The sequence below is a fragment of the Melanostigma gelatinosum genome (assembly GCF_949748355.1).
Source record: "Melanostigma gelatinosum genome assembly, chromosome: 20".
In the NCBI taxonomy this organism is placed as follows: Eukaryota; Metazoa; Chordata; class Actinopteri; order Perciformes; family Zoarcidae; genus Melanostigma; species Melanostigma gelatinosum.
Genome location: NC_136653.1, coordinates 2,947,677 through 2,971,086, shown reverse-complemented (window position 1 = coordinate 2,971,086; position 23,410 = coordinate 2,947,677). Strand labels below are relative to the sequence as shown.

The 23,410-nt window shown below is 44.9% G+C and overlaps 1 protein-coding gene across 1 annotated transcript in view; it reads right to left on the bottom strand.

The window, feature by feature from the left end:
- LOC306794199 (phospholipid phosphatase-related protein type 5-like) overlaps positions 1–23,410 on the bottom strand; it is a gene marked incomplete at its 3' end in the record, with an annotated part of 101,642 nt that overhangs the window by 27,234 nt on the left and 50,998 nt on the right. The window contains exon 4 of the mRNA XM_079292171.1: positions 19,328–19,460. Coding sequence (XP_079148297.1) covers positions 19,328–19,460 — 133 coding nt within the window. The remainder of the gene's footprint in view (positions 1–19,327; positions 19,461–23,410) is intronic.

The window sequence follows — 23,410 nt, the reverse complement described above, 5'->3', positions numbered from 1 at the left end:
TTGTGTTAACAATCTCCCAACCACACAGGCTGGGAATCCTCATCTTGCTTTGTATGAAACATCCCGTGGTCAGTTTTCTATTAAATCTCTAAGAGTTATCTTGTGGAATGAATAAGTACATTGAATCCTCCTCTGTGTCATTGTCTATGCACATCAAAACACTTAGAAACGCTCTGCTGACGTGAAATGTTCCATTCTGTAACAGAAGCCTCTGAGACAGTGCATCCTCTGTCCGTATGTCCGTCCTCTCACCAGTCTCCGAAAAAAAGACACATCGTGTTGAGACACTGGCAAAGTGCTTCATGAAACATCACGGACGGGACATAAATCATTCAAGCAGTTTGTCTTAGATTCCCTCCAACACCAGACGGAGCCTGTTCATCCCAGCAGAGACCTGGTGATCCTCACACCTGATGCCGCATGAAACAGGTACCAGGAACTCAACCCCTGGTCCTCACCCGTACCAAACACACACACACACTGTGTGTAACAGTCACCCAGGTGCCACCGTCCATTCTCCGTGCTCTGAACCAGCCAGGCTTTATGTCTCAGGATTTGGATTGTTGGCTACTGCTAACTAGCAGCTAAAGCTAAGTAGCAGCAAGATGCCTCCCTTCTCCACGGATGACTACTACAAACTCCTACAGAAGATTGCAGTCTTGGAAACAAAAATCTACCGACTAGAAGTAAACGCGGAAGTAAATGGACTGTGTGGGAATGATACCACTCTACCATGGACTCAAAACACTGGACAAATGCAAGCTAAGACACAGCTAACTAGCACAACCAGGCCTACCAAGAAACAGGAGGAGAGAGCAGATAATGAATCTTATGCGACTGACTGGCCTGCACTAGCACACGGGCAGAACTCCTCCTCAACCCCTGCACCCAGACGGACAAAGCCAAGGACGGCTAAGGAAAGTAAAACCAGCAAAATACCTCCACAACAACCAAGCCTACAACTTCAAAACAGATTTGCTCCATTGTCGCAGGATCATAAATCTCCTGAGAGTAAATGTGAGAGTAAAAGGCCGCAGGCAAAGCTAGTGACTGGGCCTGAGACTCTGATTGTTGGTGACTATGCTGTAAAAGATGTCAGAAAACTGTGCAGCAAGAACACCAAAATACTCTGCTTTCCGAAAGATATGGTCTCTGACATGAGACAAATTCCTGGACATCGTGGCTGACTATCCCACAGCGAAAAACATCATCGTGCATACAGGAAGCTGTGATATTGTGAAACAACAGTCTGAAGTTCTAAAGCGAGACTTTATTGATCTGTTAAACACAGTCAGCTCTGTCAAGGCTGAGGTGTTCATCAGTGGCCCTCTCCCACCAGTCAGAGGAGGAGATGAAGGATTCAGCAGGCTGTTTGCACTGAACAGATGGCTGTCAACTGCATGTGCTGACCATTCAGTACATTTTATCAACAATTTCTACCTTTTCTGGAAGCGCAGACATCTTTTTGCAGCGCATGAATTTGCCTGAACAAGTCAGGGGTAAAACTGTTTACCTCAAACCTGTTTTTCTCCCTGCGTCACCCGTCTGTCCCTACTGCCAAGGACAAGATACAAGAGGAGTCTAAACACAAGATAACCACACAGCATCGCCATGGAGACCTTACGGGAAGGATGCCCCCGCCTAACGACAGTCGAAAGGAGGAGTCTCCAACCTCATCATCAGAGACCGCCTCCAATCTCCCACTTTCCACACCCTTCCCAGACGCGGAGTCTTTACCTCCCTCCCCAGCACCTACTAAAAGTCCATACTTTGGACTGCAAAGTATGGACTTCCTAGACGAGGAGTCTTTACCTCCCTCCCCAGCACCTACTAAAAGTCCATACTTTGGACTGCAAAGTATGGACTTCCTAGACGAGGAGTCTTTACCTCCCTCCCCAGCACCTACTTCTATTTCGGGTCCATACTTTGGATCGCAATCCTCTCTCACACTCTCCCCACTCTCCCCATCCTCCCCCACCTGGAGTTCACTGACCACATGGAAAAGCTGGTCATTGCTGGAACCAAACACACTCCTCGCCACACTCCTCGACGGTTCCACAACCATCCTCTGTCTCGCCTACATGATAACAGAAATAATTGATATCTTCTGGGTCCAGGCTACAAGGCTAATGACACCAATGACTCTCTCCAGGAAAAGTCGGGGCCCTGTATGCAGCTAGCCGTTTCAATTCCTGTCCTTCACGTTTATAGAAAAAGAAAGGTGAGGCTGCAAAGAAACAATAGTAAACCTGCAAACTTATCAAACTTAGCATACATTCCTCGTCAGCCTGTCCAAATAAATTGGACAAAGAAAGCTTTAACCACATTAAACTTAGCTTTATTAAATGTCAGGTCTCTGTCAGGAAAAACATTTTTAATCAATGATTTTATTGTTAGGCACAAACTGGACATTTTGTTTTTAACTGAAACTTGGTTAAATCAAGATAACAGTGCAGCTGTTCTTATTGAATCAACACCTCACAACTTCAGTTTCATGAGCGAAACAAGAGCGCATAAGAAAGGAGGTGGAGTTGCTGTTTTGTTTAATGATTCTCTTCAATGCAAGCAGATGTCCTTTGGTCATTTTAGTTCTTTTGCATATGTGGCTCTTAATTCCTCTCAAGCTTTATTCCTAAACATTTACAGACCGCCTAAATACTGTGCAACCTTCTTTGATGAGTTTACTGAACTGCTGTCTGTAATCTGTATTGATTTTGACTGTGTTGTTATTGTTGGTGATTTTAATATCCATATTGATAATCCCCAGGACAGAGAGTCTATAGAACTATGTGGTGTCCTTGATAACTATGATCTGACTCAGCATGTGACAGGACCCACCCACAACAAGGGGCACACTCTGGACCTAATCATCACCAAAGGTGTAAACATTTCCAAGGTTGCTGTGACTGATGTTGCACTCTCTGACCATTTCTGTGTTTTCTTTGAGAGTGCAATCTCCTTGCACACAAATGTCCAAACCAAGGTTGTGACAAAGCGTTACATCTCTGAAAACACCAGTGAACTATTTATTCAGAAGTTCTCCTCCACACCAGCCCTCTCTTGCCTCTCAGTCAATGAGCTTGTAGATGGCTTCAATTTTAAAGTTAAAAATATTATTGATGCCATTGCACCCACTAAAGTGAAGGTCGGAAAGCTGAGCGCAGGTGGCGAAAAACTAATCTCCAGGTTCACTGTGACATCTATAAAGAGAGACTTCGCAAATATAATTTGGAACTTAGAAATGCAAGGCAGTCATTCTTCTCTGACATCATAACCAAAAACAAGAACAACACACGCGCCTTATTTGCTACCGTCGACAGGCTAACAAACCCTCCAGTGTCGGTAGCTGCTGAACTCCAATCCACCTGGGCATGCAATCAATTTGCCTCCTTTTTTACTGACAAAATTCAGAAAATTAGACAAGCAGTCAGTGCCTCCACATCAACCAGAGGATATGTGTTGTCCCGATCTCTGAATAACATCCATTCAAATATCATGACACAATTTCATTCAATCGACTGTAGAAGCCTAGAAGACATTATACTACATCTGAAGTCATCCTCCTGCTGCTTGGATATTCTACCAATACACTTTTTCAAAAATATTTCAAACTGCATGACCACTGATCTTTTACAAATTGTAAACACATCCCTTCTCTCAGGTGTCTTCCCACAAGCCTTAAAAACTGCAGTTATTAAACCGCTCCTAAAGAAGGCTAGTTTAGACTCCGCAACGATGAAAAATTATAGGCCAATATCAAACCTCCCATTTTTGAGTAAAATAATTGAAAAAGCGGTTTTCCAACAGCTGACCAACTTCTTGACCGTAAATAACTGCTTTGATGTTTTCCAGTCAGGCTTTCGACAGCACCACAGCACTGAAACTGCTCTTGTTAAGGATTTCAACGACATCCACTTAAACATAGACAATGGCAGAAGTTCAGTCTTAGTGTTACTAGATCTCAGTGCTGCATTCGACACGGTCGACCATGCCATACTCCTAGAAAGACTAAAAATCTGGGTGGGACTCTCTGGCACAGCACTTAACTGGTTTGAATCCTACTTGAAGGGCCGAGAATACTTTGTGTCTGTGGCTCATTACACATCGGAGCTGACTAAAATGACATGTGGTGTTCCCCAAGGTTCAATACTGGGGCCTCTTCTGTTCAACATCTACATGCTTCCACTTGCTCAGATTATGGAAAACAACAAAGTGTGTTATCATAATTATGCAGACGACACACAAATCTACATAACTATGTCACCAGGGGACTATAATCCCATACAAGGGCTGGGTAACTGCATTGAACAAACCAACAACTGGATGTGCCAGAATTTTCTTCAATTAAACAAAGATAAAACAGAAGTAATTGTTTTCGGTACCAAGGACGAACAATTGAAAATCACCGCTCAGCTTCAGTCACTGATGTTAAAACCCACAAACCAAGCCAGAAATCTAGGTGTAGTTATGGATTCAGACCTCAACCTGAACAGCCATATCAAGACAATTACAAAATCAGCCTACTATCACCTGAAGTATATATCAAGGATTAGAGGATTTATGTCTCAACAGGATTTAGAAAAACTTGTCCACACATTTATCTTCAGCAGACTGGACTACTGTAACGGTGTGTTTACAGGTCTCTGTAAAAAGTCCGTCAGAAAGCTGCAGCTGATTCAGAACACTGCAGCTCGAGTCCTCACTAAGACCAGGAGGGTGGACCACATCACTCCAGTTCTGAGGTCTTTGCACTGGCTTCCTGTCCAACAAAGAATTTACTTTAAAATCCTGCTGTTGCAGTGCAAAGCACTGAATGGTTTAGGGCCAAAATACATCTCTGATCTGCTGCTACCTTATGAACCATCCCGACCCCTCAGGTCGTCTGGGACCGGTCTACTTTCTGTTCCCAGAGTCAGAACTAAACATGGAGAAGCAGCGTTCAGTTTTTCTGCTCCACATATCTGGAACAAAGTCCCAGAAAGCTGCAGGTCTGCTGAGACCCTCAGCTCATTTAAATCAAGATTGAAGACTTTTCTGTTTGCTGCTGCCTTTAATTGAACCACATTCAATTCATATATTAATCAATTTCCTGCATTTCTGCATTTTATTTCTTGCACTGTTTTTTTAATGTTTTAATGAATGTTCTTAATTGTTTTTAAATCTCCTTTTCTTTTGCCTTATGTTTTGATGCTTTTAATGGTTTTATGTGAAGCACTTTGAATTACCTTGTTGTTGAAATGTGCTATACAAATAAACTTGCCTTGCCTTGCCTTGCCTCAGTGATTGAAGGGCTTTAACAGGAATAATTGCTTCTCTCCTACGAGAGCCTGGCCCTCTGTCACACGAAATTACCAAACAGGCGCTTAGTCAGACAACTCTATCGTACACACACCCACACACACATACACACGCACGGAGAAAGGGTTTCACCACAAACACACACACATACACTTCCAGGCTACATTATGTGCTGGTGCAACAATAGCAGCTTTTTCCAATCACTGTCAAGTGTTTGTGCTGCTGCAAACTAATTTAACCTGAGCTTTGAAGTGCCTTTTAGCTGCGAGACACTCGTGAAAATGGGTGGCCAGGCGTCACGGCTGTGGAGCAAGGCAGGCCTTTTCATCTTCTCTCACACGAGTTCTTGTTTTTAAGTCTTAAGTCTTCGCCTCCACTCGCTCGCCTCCCGTCAGCCACAGGGAGGAGCGGGGCTGAGGCTCCAGATGCTAACAGGTCCATTTTCCTAACAAGCATCAAAATGGTTTTTGTCCAGGCGTTGTGTGATTTGCTCGCCGCATGGCGCACGGTTCTGGCGCTGTCCCTGCACTCCGCCCTCCCTCCATCCTGTCTGGCTTTGGGTGCACAGAGAGGGACGACTGAATGTGCTTGTTAGAGCATGAATATAATCCAGTTTGTCTGCTTCAAACAACACCATGATCTGCTGCAGAGCCACGCTGTAGCCGTGTAGCCACGCATGCTTGTTGGATGTATTTCAGTATTTCATCCTCCTGTCTTGGTGTGTGTGTGTGTGTGTGTGTGTGTTGGAGGGTGAGCTGGGTTGAAGCAATGCACCTCTTCTTTGATCTGGTGCCAACATCTCCACAGTGCTGCAGTGGGATGAACGGCCCAGTCAGTCAGGAAGTTATCACAGTATCTCAGACTCCTTGTGTGCTCTCTCTCACTCTCACAGACACACACACACACACACACCCGAGTGTGTGCTGGAGAGAGAGAGACAGTGCATGTGCTCAGAGCAGACAGGTGTTTTCAGGAGTCAGCATTAAAGTGGAGTGGTAGTAAAAGAACAATGGAGGTTTCATTTTGTATGTGAATAAACTCTGCTCAGTAAAAGTCCCGTGTCTTGCTTCCCTGCTGCCAGCGGTGGACGTTCAAAAAGTGAACGAACATCATCCCCAGAATGATACTACAGATCTGACAATATGACAAAGACGTCTGTGTACTGTGTCAGAGATATCTACTGAAAGAAGCATGCTAGCAGCTAGCCTGTGCTGAAGCAGGAAGGGTTAACACAGAGTAAGATGGTGTCGAAAAGTATTCCATCTATGTTTTGTATAAGAGCAACATTTGAGGCTATGGGCACAATGTTCATAAGTATCAAGCGATGAATCAGTATCTAACCGGTTCAAATATGTTTTGCTCAACTGCAAGTGAAATCACACCAATCTAAAATCTCTCCAAGGATCTAGGCTCTTTTTCATTCACTGTTCTCGTTTAGAGAGCCACTTTATGTTTGTTACAGCGGCACCATGAGAGCGGCCTTCTTACCCGTCACAATGGGCATCAGTGCAGCGATGGGCCTTCCAGTATTGATGGGATTGAATCAGAGCAGTTTACTTGCTTCCACACCTTGTTTGGTTCGGGTTAAAATGAACTCAGGTCCGTTTGCCCCGTTAGTACGGTTCCCTTTGGGCTTGTGGTTCAATCGGAACCCTGGTGATCAACAGCCGAAGTGAGGCCGCCTGAAAACGTGGTTTGTTTGTGGTGTGAAAGCAACCGAACCAAGTACAGGATTTCATGATAAATCTGCGATCCTATTGATCTGCATTTAAGGCCATGTATATGAGCGTGTCAGCCCGGGTATTTTGATTAACGGCTCAAAAGCTGTTGAAACTGCTGTGCTTGTGTCCGACTCTGTGCACTTTATCAGTTCATTAAGTCCATTAAAAAGTGTGTGACAGCAATATGCCTCATGCACGTGTCCGTGTGCAGCCCGAGGTTTCACACCACTCACCTCAGCGCTCAGAGGGCTTTTGTACATTCCGGTCTCTACCATTATTAATCATAACATGCATTTGATTTGCAGTCAAATAATACTAATAATGTGTATATTCAGTTGACAATCAAAGAACATAAATATACACATCAGGTGGCAGCATGATGGATTGTAAATACATTCGCTCACATTGTCATAGCAATACGATGTGCACATTACAATCCTTATTTTTATTGTTGCAGTATTTAAATAAATACAATAATATCAATTCATTACTTTTATCGAAACACTTGGCTAACACAGGAACTGATGAATGTGTCCAGTTTGTTTGGAACAAAGTGAAGCAAGATATGGATGAACACATGAGGGAGGAACAACAGAAACACAGCAGCAGCAGCAATGAGCGTGGACGATTCCCATTCTGAGAGACAGTGATTAGAACATGTTCAAAGAGCGCTCATGGTGCGGAGCAACCTTGGGAGGCGGGTCAAACATCGGAGGGACGTTTCTGTGCCGAGTGGAATCACACTGTCAAGAGCGGAGCTGTGGCGCGGTCAGCCGCCATCAACACTCTGAACAGTGCAGTCCCTGGAGACGCTGCTCTCACTGGCAGAGATTATCAAACGTCAATGCTGAGAGCTGGAGAGCTGGAGAGGGAGGCAGGCACTTCTGTCGCCCGTTGATTATGGAGGACAGCTCGGTGAACTTAGCTGCTGTCACAGACTGTTGTGCGTAAACAACACGGCCTTTTGGTGATTCATATGTAAATAAGAATGGAGATGGCAGTGGCAACAACATAGTGACCACAACTGCACTTTAAAATCCACCCACAGAATTGATGTCTTTTTCTTTTGGAAAATCTGATGTTTTCAGGTGGAGCTGTAGAGTTGATCGCTACGTCATGCAAGCTCTGCTTGGTTGGGGTCCAACATCTAGTCAGTAACTCAGCAAAGGAATTCACGGCTCGATGATGAATGATCAATCCATCTCAAATGGCAAATGTCTGAGGGTCGAATTCACAAGGAACGGATTGCTGCGGCTGATTATCTGCTCCGTCTCAAGGTCTGATTCTCCAAAGATATTACGCTGATGATGTTACGGCGTAAAAGCATTAAGTTTGCAGCTGATTGCAATGATCCATGTGGCAAAGTAGAAATGCATTGGTTGTGAGTCGATTCTCTTTTCTTTGTGCCCATGAACGCCTCTCTGCAGCAGAGCACACACATGCAGGTGGGTGAAATAATCATCATTAATGAGAAAATATGAATTACATTGTAAGAGTCTTTTGAGACATTTTATTGAGTTTATTCAATAAGTGCAGCGATCCCACCACTCATCTAAACACTTCTTTAACTTCTTTTGAAGATTTATACAGATGGGCCGATATGCAAAATGAAACGTCTTTGTCAATACAATAGTACTGTGTAAAATAACTGCTTAATATTGATATTATGTTGACTCTTTTACATAATGCCACTGAAATAGGAGGCTGTGCATGAACTTCCTGAATCTAAAGTTCAACAAGCCTTGAAATGCATGAAGGTCAAACAACACAGAGTGTGAGGGAGCGCCACGACCCTCGGCTGTGTTCTAAATTGAATCTTCCCCAAACAGCGCAGCCCCTGTGAGTCATTATGCAAAGCAACGCCAGGCCTGAGTGAAAAGGGGAGTGAGCTGTGAGAGCTGAGAGATGGCCGGGCTCACACGATGCCGCACTGCCCTCCGACAGATGTAAATGCTGGCAACGAGCATGTGCAAGCATGCGCTACACGATGCGCATGAATGCACACACTTGGGCGCACACACAGACAGAAACGCATACACGCGAGCCCGAGCATGCACATGGAACGTGTCACATGTGAACACTGGCACACTCTGACATTAGCAAAGAGAGGCAAGAGAAACACCAAAGGGAGGGTTCTGGGAGCAGCTGGGCTGAAAGAATTCAGCGTCTGCCTGACAGCTGTAGGACACAGCAAAGCACTCTGGGTGGAAGAGTAACGGCTTTGCGCTGATGCTGCTTTAGACTTCTACCTTAGATGACATTGCAGAAGGACATATTGTATATCTTCCTGCACTACGTGTATTTGACAGATGTGGTTACTTTGTATATGACAATAAAATCCTAACTTTAACTGAAATGAACTGAGTAAAATGAATTAAGTTCTCATGAAAGCAAACAAAGAGAGGCCTCCTCTCAGCTTGAAATGGGCAGTGATGGCACATACTAAACACAGCTGGGAGTTTCCCCCATCTGCCTCACCATCTGTGTAGATGGGATGTGTCATCTTCACTGTGAGTTTTTCACTAAATACATCCGTGGCGAGTAGATATCGTCGTCCACTCTTCACCATTGTGTCCCTTGGTTCCGGAAACACCCGTTAGCTATTTGTGCCAAACATGTTGTTGAGGTCAGAAGGTTCCAAAGTAATACAAAAATGCATCCCATTGAAAGGTGTGAAAAACAGGCTGTGTTCTGCTCTTTTTTTTAGGGAATGTTGGTAGTTTGGTAAGGTGTATTTGCAGGCTAACATTTGCTCATTATCACAAAACATAAGGCACAGCTGAGGCCATTGCCTATGTGGAGAATTTCAGTATTAAACACATTATAAGTACGATTAAATAACACCCCTAAGTGGTGAGTAGAAGTGTCACAATAATAATATGTTAGTCACAATATGTTTACAATATTCTTGCTTATAGAAGATATTATATGTTACAGTATATTAACTAATTTAATGTATTAAATCAGAAAAGTATTGTCACTAAAGGTATTAAAACACTAAGAATAGTTTGAGGGTCAGACAGGGATTCTGAGTGGGACATGCAGCAAATGGAGGATGTGGTCAGTGGGGAGGACAACTGACCGGCGGTGGAGCCAAGAAAGATGTTTTGCAAGGAGCAAAGATGTTTCTCTAAAAGATCGATCCAGGGAGGGCACAGAATTCAAATGGAGCCAATCACTGATCAACAGAGGATCAGTCACACGTTTTATGACATATAAAAGACTGTTCTAGAGAGAATTCCTCAGACCACATCCACCCCTCTTTTTCAGCACCTGGAGAAGCCAGACCTGTGAGGAGGACGCGTGCGTGTGGTCTCTGTTCTCGAGAACATTACTATTGATAGTTGATTCAGTTTGTAAGTGAACTTTGTGTAGTACATTAAATATTGTTTAATTTTGAAACCTGATCCAGTTCCGTTTTTCTGATGTGCGTGCACAGTAGGAAGCTTGAAGCAGAAATCTCCCTGCAGCCTGCTGAAGCCTCGCATCCTTCTGTTTAAACCCTAACACCTACTTGTTGAGAGATTTCACTCCGTACACAGGATGTTCCACCTTATAGCAACATTGGCGGGCGACCAGGGCGACTGTGGCTCAGTGGAGGCGAGGGTCATCCTTCAATCAAAAGATCGGCAGTTTGATCTCCAGCTCCGCTAGTCTATGTCGATGTGTCCTTGGGCAAGACACTGTTAATACTTATAGATCGTCTCTTAACCCCAAATGTCTCCCAAAGGCTGTGCCATCAGTGTATGAAGACTAGCCTGAAGACTAGAAAGACTAGAAAGTCCATTTACCATTTGTGTAGGTAACTCTCAGCAGCCAAGGAGGCCAAGCTTTGGTAAACTGACATTCTTTTCGAAAGACAGAGATTCACGGTTTTGTCCCAGGCGTGGAACAACATTCTTGACAAAGGCGTGAAGTGTGCATTGTTGAACTTAAGTGCATGTCGACCAGGTCTGACACAATGGCCTTAGGGTAAAACTCAAACGGCATGAATGGGAGACTACACATATGGCTTCAGACATACCTCCAAGTAAGAACCATCAGTTGTGCTCTCTAGTCAGTCTTCATCGCTCTCTAGTCAGTCTTCATCGCCGTGCACCATCAATGCATCAATACCTCAGTTATCCATTCTTGGCCCATTATTTCTCCCCTCCTTCATAGATGATGTTGTGTAATAACGTGGGAACAAAATGTTTCTCTACGAGGATGATTCCACTGATCTTTGCACCCATAACATCATCAAATGGTACTGAGGCAGCAGCAAGCCATTAAAGAAGAGCTGGAAAACCTCAGAATTTGGGCTGAGGCCTGACAGATCATTTTCTAGCACATTGAAGTCAATAATCCTATCTAGAAAGAGGAATGCATCTTGCCCTGATCTCTTCTTTGGGATCACTAAGATCCAGCTCAGCGACCAGATGGAAGTTCTAGGACTATGCATTGACAGAAAACTACAGTGGACCAACCGTCCATCTAAAATCTGTGAACATGCAAGACAACACCTTGGAGCCTTGCAGAAGTTGGCCTACAAGCTTGATCCTAGAGGCAGAGCCAACATCTACAAAACCCAGGTCAGGAGTATTATGAAGTACTCCTGCCTTGCCTGGATGAATACCTCACAATCCACTCTCATGCAGATAGATACTATTTAGACAAAGGCACTAAAGGTCATTGGTTTTGTTGAAGACTATGCCCTAAAGGATCGTGCCAACACCAAGCTGAACGATCGTGCAGCAACTGTTCTTTTTAAAATGCATACTCCAACCTATCCAGCACACCTGAAAGCACTGCTACCCTCGAGGCTCCCAGGTGGAAGCACCAGGTGGTTCCCACCGCAGGGCTAACACCAAATGCCTTGACGGGAACTATCTCCACTCTGCTGTAACACCATGGGACAGCCCTCCCCCTGCTGATGTCAGACACATCCCATCAAGTAGTGTTCATGCCTTCAAGAAGAGATTGAATAAACACCTCCTCAGCATGAGACTGCAAGCCGAAAGCGAAATGACTTCAACCAGAAACAAATCAGCTCCATATATTTCTGAGTAGCTGCAGATTTCTCAGAATAGTATTCATGAAGCTTGATTCTGCCAAAGCAAAATAATAAAAAACGTGTAAAGTGTCGCACCATTAGCATCAGACACAGCCACATTTACAGAGACTTTAAAAACAGGGGAGCCCCAAAGACTTCTTGTTGTCTCTTTCCTCATTCTCATGCTTCGTTTCCTGCTCCCCTGGAGATCAGCTGGATACCCGAGCCCTACAGAAGTGCTGGAGGCCGGCCCCCAGCCAACCTTGAAAGAAAGAAACAAAGAAATCCATTCTATGTTCGAACAAAACAAAAGTGAGCGATAGGCTCAGGCCAAGCCATCACTTTTGAGCGATCGCAACTGAGAAAACTCGAGCAGTCAAAGGAGTGGTCCATGGAAGATTTGGCACTGATCAACCCCCTTCCCCCTCTCCTCCAACAAAACTTTACCCCTGACCATCTGAAACATCAGGTCAATCTTTACTTTTTTCCTGTGATGTTTGGGTTGAAGCATAGAATAAGAGTAAGTAGGAATTTTAGGGTCGACCTAAGGTCTCCTATCAATATAGACATTTTTTTTTACTTCACAACAATCTCTCAGCTGCTGAGTGGTGCATTAGTTCAATTGAACTGCTTAATGTTAAAGTTTTCATCTTCATGGTGGCCAAACACTGTATTCATGCATTCATTCATCATTGCATTCATTCATTCACTAGTAGTTTCATTTGTTAGTCATTGCATGTGTAGTTAATAGTTTATTAAACCTTTCATTGATAAAGAGCTTGATTGAGAATTATTGTGAAGTATTACGGTCACTGTTTAAGAGTCGAGGGCTCGGGACTGATTGAGACTAAATTCACTATTTGGCTCCAATTATGTTACTCAGCATAAATACTGACTCCTTTATATGTTGTACCAATTGATGTGGTTAAGCTACAATGTAGCAGTTTGAATTGAAACCAAAAAGATATATGAGTCTCAAACCCCACAAAGGATAAAGGTAATCTACCGTACCGTTGGTTAGGAAACAGGCTTGGTCATAATTCAGCCCAGTTCCTCTGCATCAGTCCAGTTTATCACGGGAACACAAAATTCCACTTTGGGATTAACAAGGTTCTGGTACAACTGAGTTCAGGTCATCAACAAAAAATACTCTCCTTCGGGATTTATCGGTTGTCTGCTCAATAGTTCAGAAACAAACCAAAATAATCAACAAACCCAGAGCACTTTTGTTGAAAATAAAAAAAACAAGAGGAACCAGGCTTTCACCGACTCATGATACCGTGTGAAGGCTTAGGCAGCTGCCGCTGTGTTCTGAACATTTTGTCTCATTTCAAAAGACGCAATGGGCCGGACTTAGGGAGAGAGAGTGAGAGCAGACAACAACAAAAAACACACTATAATACTTTCGTAATCATTTTGCATTATGTGGTTGTAAAGTCTTTACGGCAACATTCTTACAACTTCAGGAGATTAGCCCTCAAGAAACAAACAGCAGGTTCCTGATTAATTCCAGGAGTAGCTTGCACATCACAGACTCAGCCAATCAATCCTCTGCTGTGAATGGGAGGCACTCAGCTCCAGTGGTGCTTTACCAGCAGGTGCAGGTTGAGCCCTGCAGGGCAGGCAAGTACTATAACATCCTCCAGGTCTAACATCTCATGCCCCCTGATCTCCCTGACACAAATCCCTCCACATGTAAGTCCAATCAACTCAGGAGGCCTTTGCCTCCAGGGCTCAGAGAGACGCTGGCGAGCGGCAGCGTTCAGCCTCACACGGGAGCTCGGCAGCGCAGGGAGACCAAATGGCTCAACACACTGTGCCAACAAGCCTGCCAAAAGTAGTTATCAATAGCCATGGATCAAATGCACCATAAAACACACAGGCAGACACACTGTATGTAATGGGATTTCCAGATTGTGTATGCTAAATTGTGCCTTGTAATTTGGGATAATTGCTGTTGCTAATGCTGCTGTAAAGAGGCACTGACAGCTCGCCACAGACCCATTAGCTGATGTTGGTATAGTGAAGCAAGTGCTGCACCTATTATGCAGCTTGCTTCAGTGAGCCATAAGCATTAAGTTAAAAGACAGAGGAACACTCGCACCCCTCCCCGTAACATTAGAAGACGATCGCCTCCATCTCTCAAACAGTGCATGCACAGCAACTTCTCTCAGTTGTAACTGATCTGTGGCCACAGATGGGAAAGTGGGTGAAGCATGTCTTCAGCATCTTCCTCCAAAAATACTTTTGAAGGGAATTTTAAGTTTAAAGCTTGCATCCTATTTTTGTAGTTATGTCCATCTTACATTTTACTCCCCAAAGTAGTTGTTCTTATCATCACTAGAACAAAATCCAAGAGGTCAAGACCCACGAGCAGACAAACGATCAGACAGGTTACAAACCTACCAATTGTTTGTCTACGTTATCAACACCATTTTACTTTGAGGTCAAAGTGAAAGTGAGCCCTAATGAGATGTTGTTAATAATCCCTCATTGCACAAAAGAGTTATGGGCATCTGCATTCTGTAAATGTTGGGTGTCACAGTGGCCTAGGGTTTGAAGACACAAACCTCATGACCACGTATTAGCAGTGGTGCAGCATTCCTCCTTCACTCAACCTTCCTCTGCCAGAGTATAAACACACGTTAGTTGAAAGACAGGAATCAGCGGCATAAATATCCCTCTATGTCTCCTGAATAAACCGTGAGAAGACCTACTGTGACAGAATAACACGAGCACGCTCCTGGCGGATTAAAGCGTGAGAAATCAGCATGCCATCTGGAGTAGTTCACCAACTAGCACTGCGAGTAGTTGCAACGTCACCAAGCTTCTAGGCAATTTATCTGTGCCTGGTCTGACCAGGCATTTAGTTAAGTAGTCCAGATGTCCTCCAGATGTCTTAGAATCCTAAGACACTCCACTTGTAGAGAAGGTATGTATGCACCACATGAGAGGAGTCAAGCTGAACGAGGAATGATTCAACAACAACCGTGAGGTCAGAGAACTCGGCCACAGACAGATGGACACCGCGTCCTAACAGCAAGTCTTACGCTACGTCATGTCAACAAACCCGCGATCAGGCTGGAGCCGTTACCAGAAAACACATGTTCTATATTGTGATATTTACTGGAAATGACATACAATATGTACAGCCAACCGCAAGTAGGACAAATTCAGCTGGTGGTCTCCCTCCAGCCACCTGCCTCCTTATTGAGGTTGTTACAGTGAAATGATGAGGTATGTAAGAAATCTGAGCAAAAAACTGTAGTTAGTAGATATAATAAAAGTGTTTCATAATTCATAATTAAGAATTCATAATTTGTCATAATCATAAGGGTTTTGGAATGCATAATTAAGATAAACATAAAGTGATATAGGATTAAGTAGCTAAAAGTGCATAGGGGAATTTGGCCAATAGAAATTGAGATAGACGGAAGGGGAGGAGTCGTGAATGAATATGTGGGCGGGTTAGAAGTGTTTTTCTGCCTCTTTTAGCGTGTGGATCTGCAGGACGGCTGTGTCCTGGGACCAGAGGTAGTTTTTTCCAAAGTGGGTTAATATTGTAATATTTCGTAGGAGTATGTACTCCAATGTTTAACTGTAATCGTACTTGCATCAGTGGAATTAAATTCCTTATAATTGTAAATCAGTTTCGGTAACGTTTTTAGCGCCGTGTGGCTGAAAAGCTATCAGTCCACGTGTGCTGGCCTGCTCCATTTCATTGTGAGGAGACTTCTCCCTCAACAGGTATCGTACAGATAACTTCATGAATGCATGAACCCGCTTCTTCCACATCTTCCTTATGTCCGATTCGTGGCCAACCAACGAGCCCTGCTTGGAACGGTTTCAAAGCGAGGCTGTTTGAAAGTGTGTGCCTCTTTCTGCATTTGTACAATTGTCACTTTTTGCTTCTCTTTATGACAAACTCAAGCTTACATGAGGGCTGAGCCCAGACAGCCTCCACAGGAAATTCATCTTGGTTACTTTTTCTATGATGTCATTCTTTTGGACTTCCTCCATATACTTTACATGGGAAATTCACAACAAGTCACAAGCATGGTCATGAACACGGTCATATCATGCGATATTCTGATGTTAAAATGCTATTCAGTCAGAGCAACTGATTAAACTTCTCAGATAATTCCACAAAACATCTTCGAGAACAAACAATCATTTCAATTTCATCACCGATGAAAGGCACTTAACCATTGCGGCCATTTCGTTTCACAACCGTTCTTGATTGTGTTGGAGGGTAAAGTGAGACTTGATCAGCATATATTTCTTTGAATGCTTCTCCAGCAGGGAAGGTGGGATTTTACTGTGGTGCTCCATCGCTGCTGACGGAACGCAAAGATAGAAAAAGGAACCTCGGCAGCTGAGGCACTTTATCGTCCTCCCTCTGCTTTGCAGGGACAGTACACCACACAGCGCTCTTTAAAACTGGCATCAATTAAGACTTAACCCTGATTCAGATACAACACTGTACCAGTGTACAATATATGATAACCAATTCCAATGAGTCTCTCTGGGATGAAAGGAGCTTTAGCCTGGAAGACAAGGCCTGTTAACATGAAGGAGTAGCGTGGATGGTATGCTGGATGTGTAAATGCGAGGGCAAAGCCGGGGCCACAAAGTGGATTCCCCCTCGGGGATCGAGGTAATAATCCTCTTCTGCAGCCTTATCTCGTACTTAAGCAAGAGAGAGGGCAAGGAGAGGCAAACGCTGCGCTGCAAAGTGTGTGTGTGTGTGTGTGTTTCATCAGACAGCAGTCAAGGCGATATTTTGCTGTTTTATCAATAACAGTGTGTGCATGTTTGCAAGTCTGTAAGCATGTTTGTGCATGTGCGAATATGTGTGTTTCATGCAGAAAGGTGTCAGGGTTTATCTCATACGCGTGTATCTGCATGCATCTTTAACTGGAACTTGTGGATCTGCGCGTAGCTAGAAGTACGCTTACAAAAGCAAATGCGATGGTGCTGACACGTGTGTAAACGTGCGTGTTTGTCTGTTACACTATCGTCATGAATTAGCACAGAAAAGAAAGGTCAAAATAAGATATCAAAAGACATTCAGATATGAAACCTGCATAGCCATTTGCCTCATGCAAGTACAATTTCAAATTATTATCTGTAACCTCACTTGTATTTTTTTAGGTTTGCTTGTACGAGTTTTATTCAGTCGATCGTCTGAACTGCACATTGTGCTGCCATAATTCACACATCTTGATGAATACCACCTGTGCATGAGTGCATTGGTGAGATGGCATCATAAGCATAATACATGGCACTAAACATCTTCATGTTGTAACTGATCTGTGGCCAGGTTTCCTTCACCAAAAATCTTCTTTTAGAAATCCGTAGATGAAAACATCAAACATTCTGCAGAGTCAGTAGTGATGTCAGGAGCCAGAGAAACATATTACTTCAGCTGTCAACACTGTGACACAACATAGCTGAACTGTGACAGAGACGAAGGGGAATGAAGCACTCCGGAGGCAGTCGAGAGAATGTGGCAGTCCTTTTGCCTCAGTATACGAGGAGGTTCTAACTGCAAGAAGGCAGATGAATGTGATGCCTCTATCTCTTGTACATGCCACTTTAAGAAGACATATGTTAGTGCGAGTGGTTCTTGCATGATGCCCCGTTGTGCTGCAGGTGGCTTTACAGCAATAAGTAAAGAGTACAGTAGATCAAATGAGAAAGAATACATGAACGTGATGTCAATTATGAATGAAGTTGGATTTGAGGATCCTTGCAAAATGATCTGAAATGGACTAGAGGCCTTACAGAGACAGCCCATCACAGAATCATAACTACATATCTACCTGTAGTGCTTTTTATCAGCCGAGATTGTTTTGGTGGGAGTTCCTGAGTGTGAAGATATCGGCCGTAGAGATGTCTGCCTTTCTTCCTGCTGCCTACAAACAGTCTAGATTGGTGAAAAGGACTACATGTTGAAGGCTGTCTTTTTCAGTCCTTCATGTCAGATGATAAAACTGCTCAGATATTAGAAATAGAATCTCTCCAATCTGTTGAGCCCCATGAGGCTCCGCCCACAAAGCAGGTATGAGACTGTTTGTGTATGTTATTTACCTCATGGCAGTGTCACTGTCAGCTCAGTGTGTTTGGCTGTGTTTGGCTGTCACCTTTGATGCAGGTGTCTCACTGAGGACAACCACACTCACCACGCCGCTGCAAGAGCAACAAAAGCCCCGCGGGCAGAAAGCCAACGAGAGTATTTTACTCATGTAATCCGTGCAACAGATGTACCGTCCATGAAAGTAAAATACGCAACAGAAGACAGCTTTCAGGTAACTCAGGATATATCTCTGGGGCTCCGGCGTGGCTGACGGATGTCGGGGAAAAGACTTCCTCGTTGTTTACAGTCCCGTTAGCAACTTGAGGTGTGAGAGTTGAGAGATAACGTGGTCAAAAGTAGCCAGTTTACGAGCTAATTCTAAACCATTTATGAGCTAAATCATCTTCAGACGATAGCCGGCGGGTTCACAGATTGCATTTCAGCCAATGCGTTCCACCTCTTTTGCTCTCCACACAGACTGTTTGCCTGCATTCAACCACAGCCGGCTCCAACGCCATTTTGTCAACAATAAAGCGCAAACCAGAACACTTTCAAATGCCAACATTTTGCTGCCTAAAGATTCTACATATGAATGCAGGATCTGTTTATAGAGGTAACTCAGGCAAAGACTGCACCTATAAGCAACAAACACTGGAGGAAAACCGTAAAGGGAGAGAGAAATTCCCCAGAGACGGCGACAAGGCAGAGCAGACTACACAAAGGGTTTGGTATTTATGTCCTTCATTGAGGAACAGCATGGATGCTGGAAAACTTTTTTGACGCAAAAACTTGACGCAATGCAGAGCTGTCAAAATGTCATGCATACACATCTGACTGGCTTTACTAACTGTAATGTACTTGAAGTGTGCACTGTGCAGCTCCATCTAGGTAAAACAACTGGATCGGGACATCCCTAGTTGGAGTATTCCTTGCTGCTGAAACACACGAGGTAAATACTTCTCTATTCCAGGGATGGCATACAGTCCATACAGACAAACAACCCCTGCAGCACATTTAGAGAGGCTCTCTAGGCTGTAGGAGGAAAAGTACAGAAAAATAGTCCACCTCCCTTTCAGTGTAGGAGAGGTGGAGGAGTGTCTGTGATCAGCGTTATCAGAGTGCGTCTAAGAGCACAGAGCAGGACAACATGTCGTGCAGGTTTGCAGTAATTAAGAAGTACATTAGCCGGAGACTCACCGAGGAAGCGGAAGGTCCTGCGCACCAGCGGGTTGAGGTAACAGCAGTCCCCCGTGGCCACCGTCTTCTCTGAGCGGTCAAACTCTTTGGACGTGTACTGGACCAGGAACAGCACCGTCTCCGTTACTGTGATCTAGTAGAGACGAAGGCCAGAGAGAGAGAGAGAGAGAGAGAGAGAGAGAGAGAGAGAGAGAGAGAGAGAGAGAGAGAGAGAGAGAGAGGGAGAGAGAGAGAGAGAGAGAGAGAGAGAGGGAGAGAGGGAGAGAGAGAAAGAGAGAGGGAGAGAGAGAGAGAGAGAGGGAGAGAGAGAGAGAGAGAGATTTGATTTGTTAACAAACCTTTATTTTACGTTTTTTTGTTGTTTTTTTTCCTTCCTCAAGTCATATGAGCAAACAAAACATCGCTAAACTGCTACAATCAGTTCACCCTTTTCCTGAACACGATACATTATCATTCAAAACTGTTCAACAAATACGGTCCATCAAACATGAACGTGTCTTTCATTGTCTGTAGGCTGAGATCTGACTCTCACTCAGCGCCCACTTTTGTCCAGTTCTCTGTTCACTTTGTGAATTATTTTCTTGAGTCTGTATCCTTCCTGCTTCGTGAGGCCTCCTCTGTCCTTGCTCCTCATGTGAGATCTGGCAGAGCTGGAGAGCTGCTCCTTGTCAGAGAGGTAGTCCTCCACTCTGGCTTTTCTCACGTTCTTACTCCTCCTCAGAAACTCCTGTATCTCCTCCACGCTGTAGCCTCCAGAGCCCCTAGAGCTGCCCGCACCGTGTTTAGAGGGCTCACTGTTTACAGCAGAGTTCTCCTCCCAACCGGACTCAGGGTCTTCTTCCGGCCTGGACTCGCACTCGGCTGCTCCTCCACTCTCTGTAGGTGCCACTTTCTTGGCCTGTGAGCTTCCTCTGTCTCCTCTCTGTTTCCTCTTCAGCGGAGGGGCCTTGAGCTGCTCCTCGTCTGCTTCCATGGCCACCTCCCCACCTGCCTCCACCTGTCCTCCAGTACTCTCCCTCACCTGCTGTACCCCACCCGTCACCTCCACTCTCACCTCCTGTACCCCACCCGCCTCCTGCACCCTCACCTCTTGCACCCCACCTGTCACCTCCGCTCTCACCTCCTGTACCCCACCCGTCACCTCCGCTCTCACCTCCTGTACCCCACCCGCCTCCTGCACCCTCACCTCTTGTACCCCACCTGTCACCTCCGCTCTCACCTCCTGTACCCCACCCGCCTCCTCCACTCTCGCCTCCTGGGTCCCACCTGTCACCTCCACTCCCCCCTCCTGAGCCCCACCCGTCACCTCCACCCTCGCCTCCTGTGCCCCACTTGCTCCCTCTTGTCCGTCCTGCTTGTCCCCTCTGTCCTCAGTACCTCCCTGGTTCTGGTCCTTGTTTGAGCCGTGTTCCCCAGGACAAGCTCTGCTCAGATGTCCTTCTCTCCCACAGCTGTAACATTTAAAATCGTTCGTCTTTGCAAAGATGACGTAGTCAAAATCGCCCACAGTGATCTTGAAGCTGAGGTTGACTGCTCTGCTCCTGTCACTGGGGACCATGAAAGCATGCCTCCTGTGAGACGACACGTGTCGCAACAGCGGAGACTGAAATCCACAGGGCATCCTTATCACCGGAGACACCACCTTCCCATGCTTGGACAGCTCTTTGGCGATGGCAGCGCCCGTTATGAATGGTGGCACGTTGGACACAGTGACTTTCACCTCGGGTGTGGCGAGAGCATACGTGGGCAGGAAGTGCTCACCCACGGAGATCCCGCGCGTCAACACCACATCCGCAAGTTCAATACTGTCCAAAAAGATGACCACCGCGCTGTTCATCCGTGCTGCGGACTTCACGTGGCTGTGGCCGACAAGTTCACCCACTGCCAAACTGATCTCCTCCAACGAACACCCGAACAGCGGCGGGATCTTCACGCCGTGTTCCCTGGTTAGCTCCGTCAGGCGCATGCTAGCGGTTAGCACGCCGACAGCACCTGCTGCCCGGCTGCACTCCGCTAAAAAAAAAAGACCCAACAACCCGATAAAAGTACGCAAAAAAAACCCGTGAACCCTGCACACCCCACTACACCATCATACCCAACATTACCCAACGAAGAGAAATGTCGAAAAACACGTTAACTATCGCTCTCAAAAAACTCCGCTCCTGCAGCTCCGCACACCTGCTTCCGCTCAGAGAGAGAGAGAGAGAGGGGGAGAGAATTAAGGAGAGCTGTGTAACGGGTTGATCTGAGTAGCAGCCGCCATCATTGGCAGAGCCGTTTTCTCACACTCTGTCACACGGCCCAGAGCTCGTGAGACGCATTTGTCTCAGTGGGCTCCATCTGTACAGACACAGCTGTGGAAGACACAGGGCCATATGGAAGAAAGGAGGTGAGCTCACAGTGCTATGAGAGGAGGAGCAGAGGTGAGTGTGTGTACACAGGCTGACGGGTTTTTATTTAAATTGGATCTGTTCCATTGTTCCATGTATTACAATGATATAATTTCTTGTTTTTGTTATTATCCTAGTTTCAGATTTCGAACTTGCACACAAAGGTTTGTTTGGTGCCGGGAAGATTTCACAAGGCAATAACTACAAATGAAACAAACAAAATAGCAAAGAGAGTTGCACATGCATTTTTCTTTTTTTTACAGTGACAAGACACATCATCTAAAAGAGTCCAGATATGTGCAAGTAATGTAAATGAAATGACAAAATACATTTGAACTCGGCTGTGGTTAAAGGATAAATCTGGTGCAGACCCAAACCAACGATGTCTTAGTGCATCTCTCAATACATTCCGACTGCACTGCCCTGTCTGTCCACCCCACTGGTTCATACGACAGATCATTAAAAACGCTCTTTCTGGAAGCAGGACGGTGTTTGTGGGGCATACGGTGTGTGTTCATGATAGTGAAGGAGCAGTGCTACACTGTGCCTCACTGATGTGTTTCACTTTCATTTTTATCAACAGCAGTGTAGCTCTATGGCACATAGGAAGGAGTATAGCATAAAGGTGCAGTGTGTTGTATTTTGCGGTATCTAGGTGGCAGATTGCAACCGACTGAAACTTCTCCCGTTTGGTTTGTCTGTTCAGGATCACTGTAGAAACATGGCGGCCGGCTCTGTGAAGAAGACCCGCTCAGTATGTATAAAGGACTCATGTCATGAAAACACAATGATTCTTATGTCCAGGTGATGATACAACAAAGAAAACATCTCACTGAGCTCATGAAAAGTAGTCCCTCTTGCATGTTGCAACACGCTCAACAAGTTAAAGTTTATGTTTTCAAAAATTCTGCAAGATAAACATCGGCAACCGGACACTTCAGTGAGAATTATTATCTGTGTGAGCTTTTAAACCATCATTTGTATGCACCTGTGAGACCAAAATCGCTGCAATGTCAAAATGTGACAGCTGCTGCACTTTGCTGCCAGCAGCTCCACAGCTTGCCAGCCTCATAGCACCGGCAATAGTTCTCCATCACACTGCAGCCACCAGTACATTTAAACTGCTCAGCATTACCTCAGCCAAAGTCCTGACAGCAGTCCCACCGGGGTTCAGCAGCTCTCTCCAGAGCAGCCACCAACGCTCACACATCTTCCCCTCATCGAAGGGACTACCAGTAATATTCACACGGAGCAGCACCGGGAGCCCACGATCACATATTTATTCATGTTAAATAAATGAAAAATTGGTCGTAGTAATCCAAAACTATGTTATGAAAGGAAACAACTGTAGTCTTTGAAATGTAAAAGGACATTTAACATCTTAAAGTCATGCCATTTTAGAAATGAATTGTTCAAATACATGAGACGTCTCCTAAACAAATCTGTGCAGTTTGTCTAAAACCAGGTTAAAAACAAAACAACCTCAGGTTCTGAAAAGTGAAGCCGATCCTGAAGTTCCTTAAAGCTGCATTCTCTCTAGTGTCCACCAGGGGGCGACTCCTCTGGTTGTATAGAAGTCTATGAGAAAATGACTCTACTTCTCTCTTGATTTATTACCTCAGTAAACATTGTAAACATGAGTTTATGGTCTCAATCTCTAGTTTCAAGTCTTCTTCAATACAGCATGATGTTC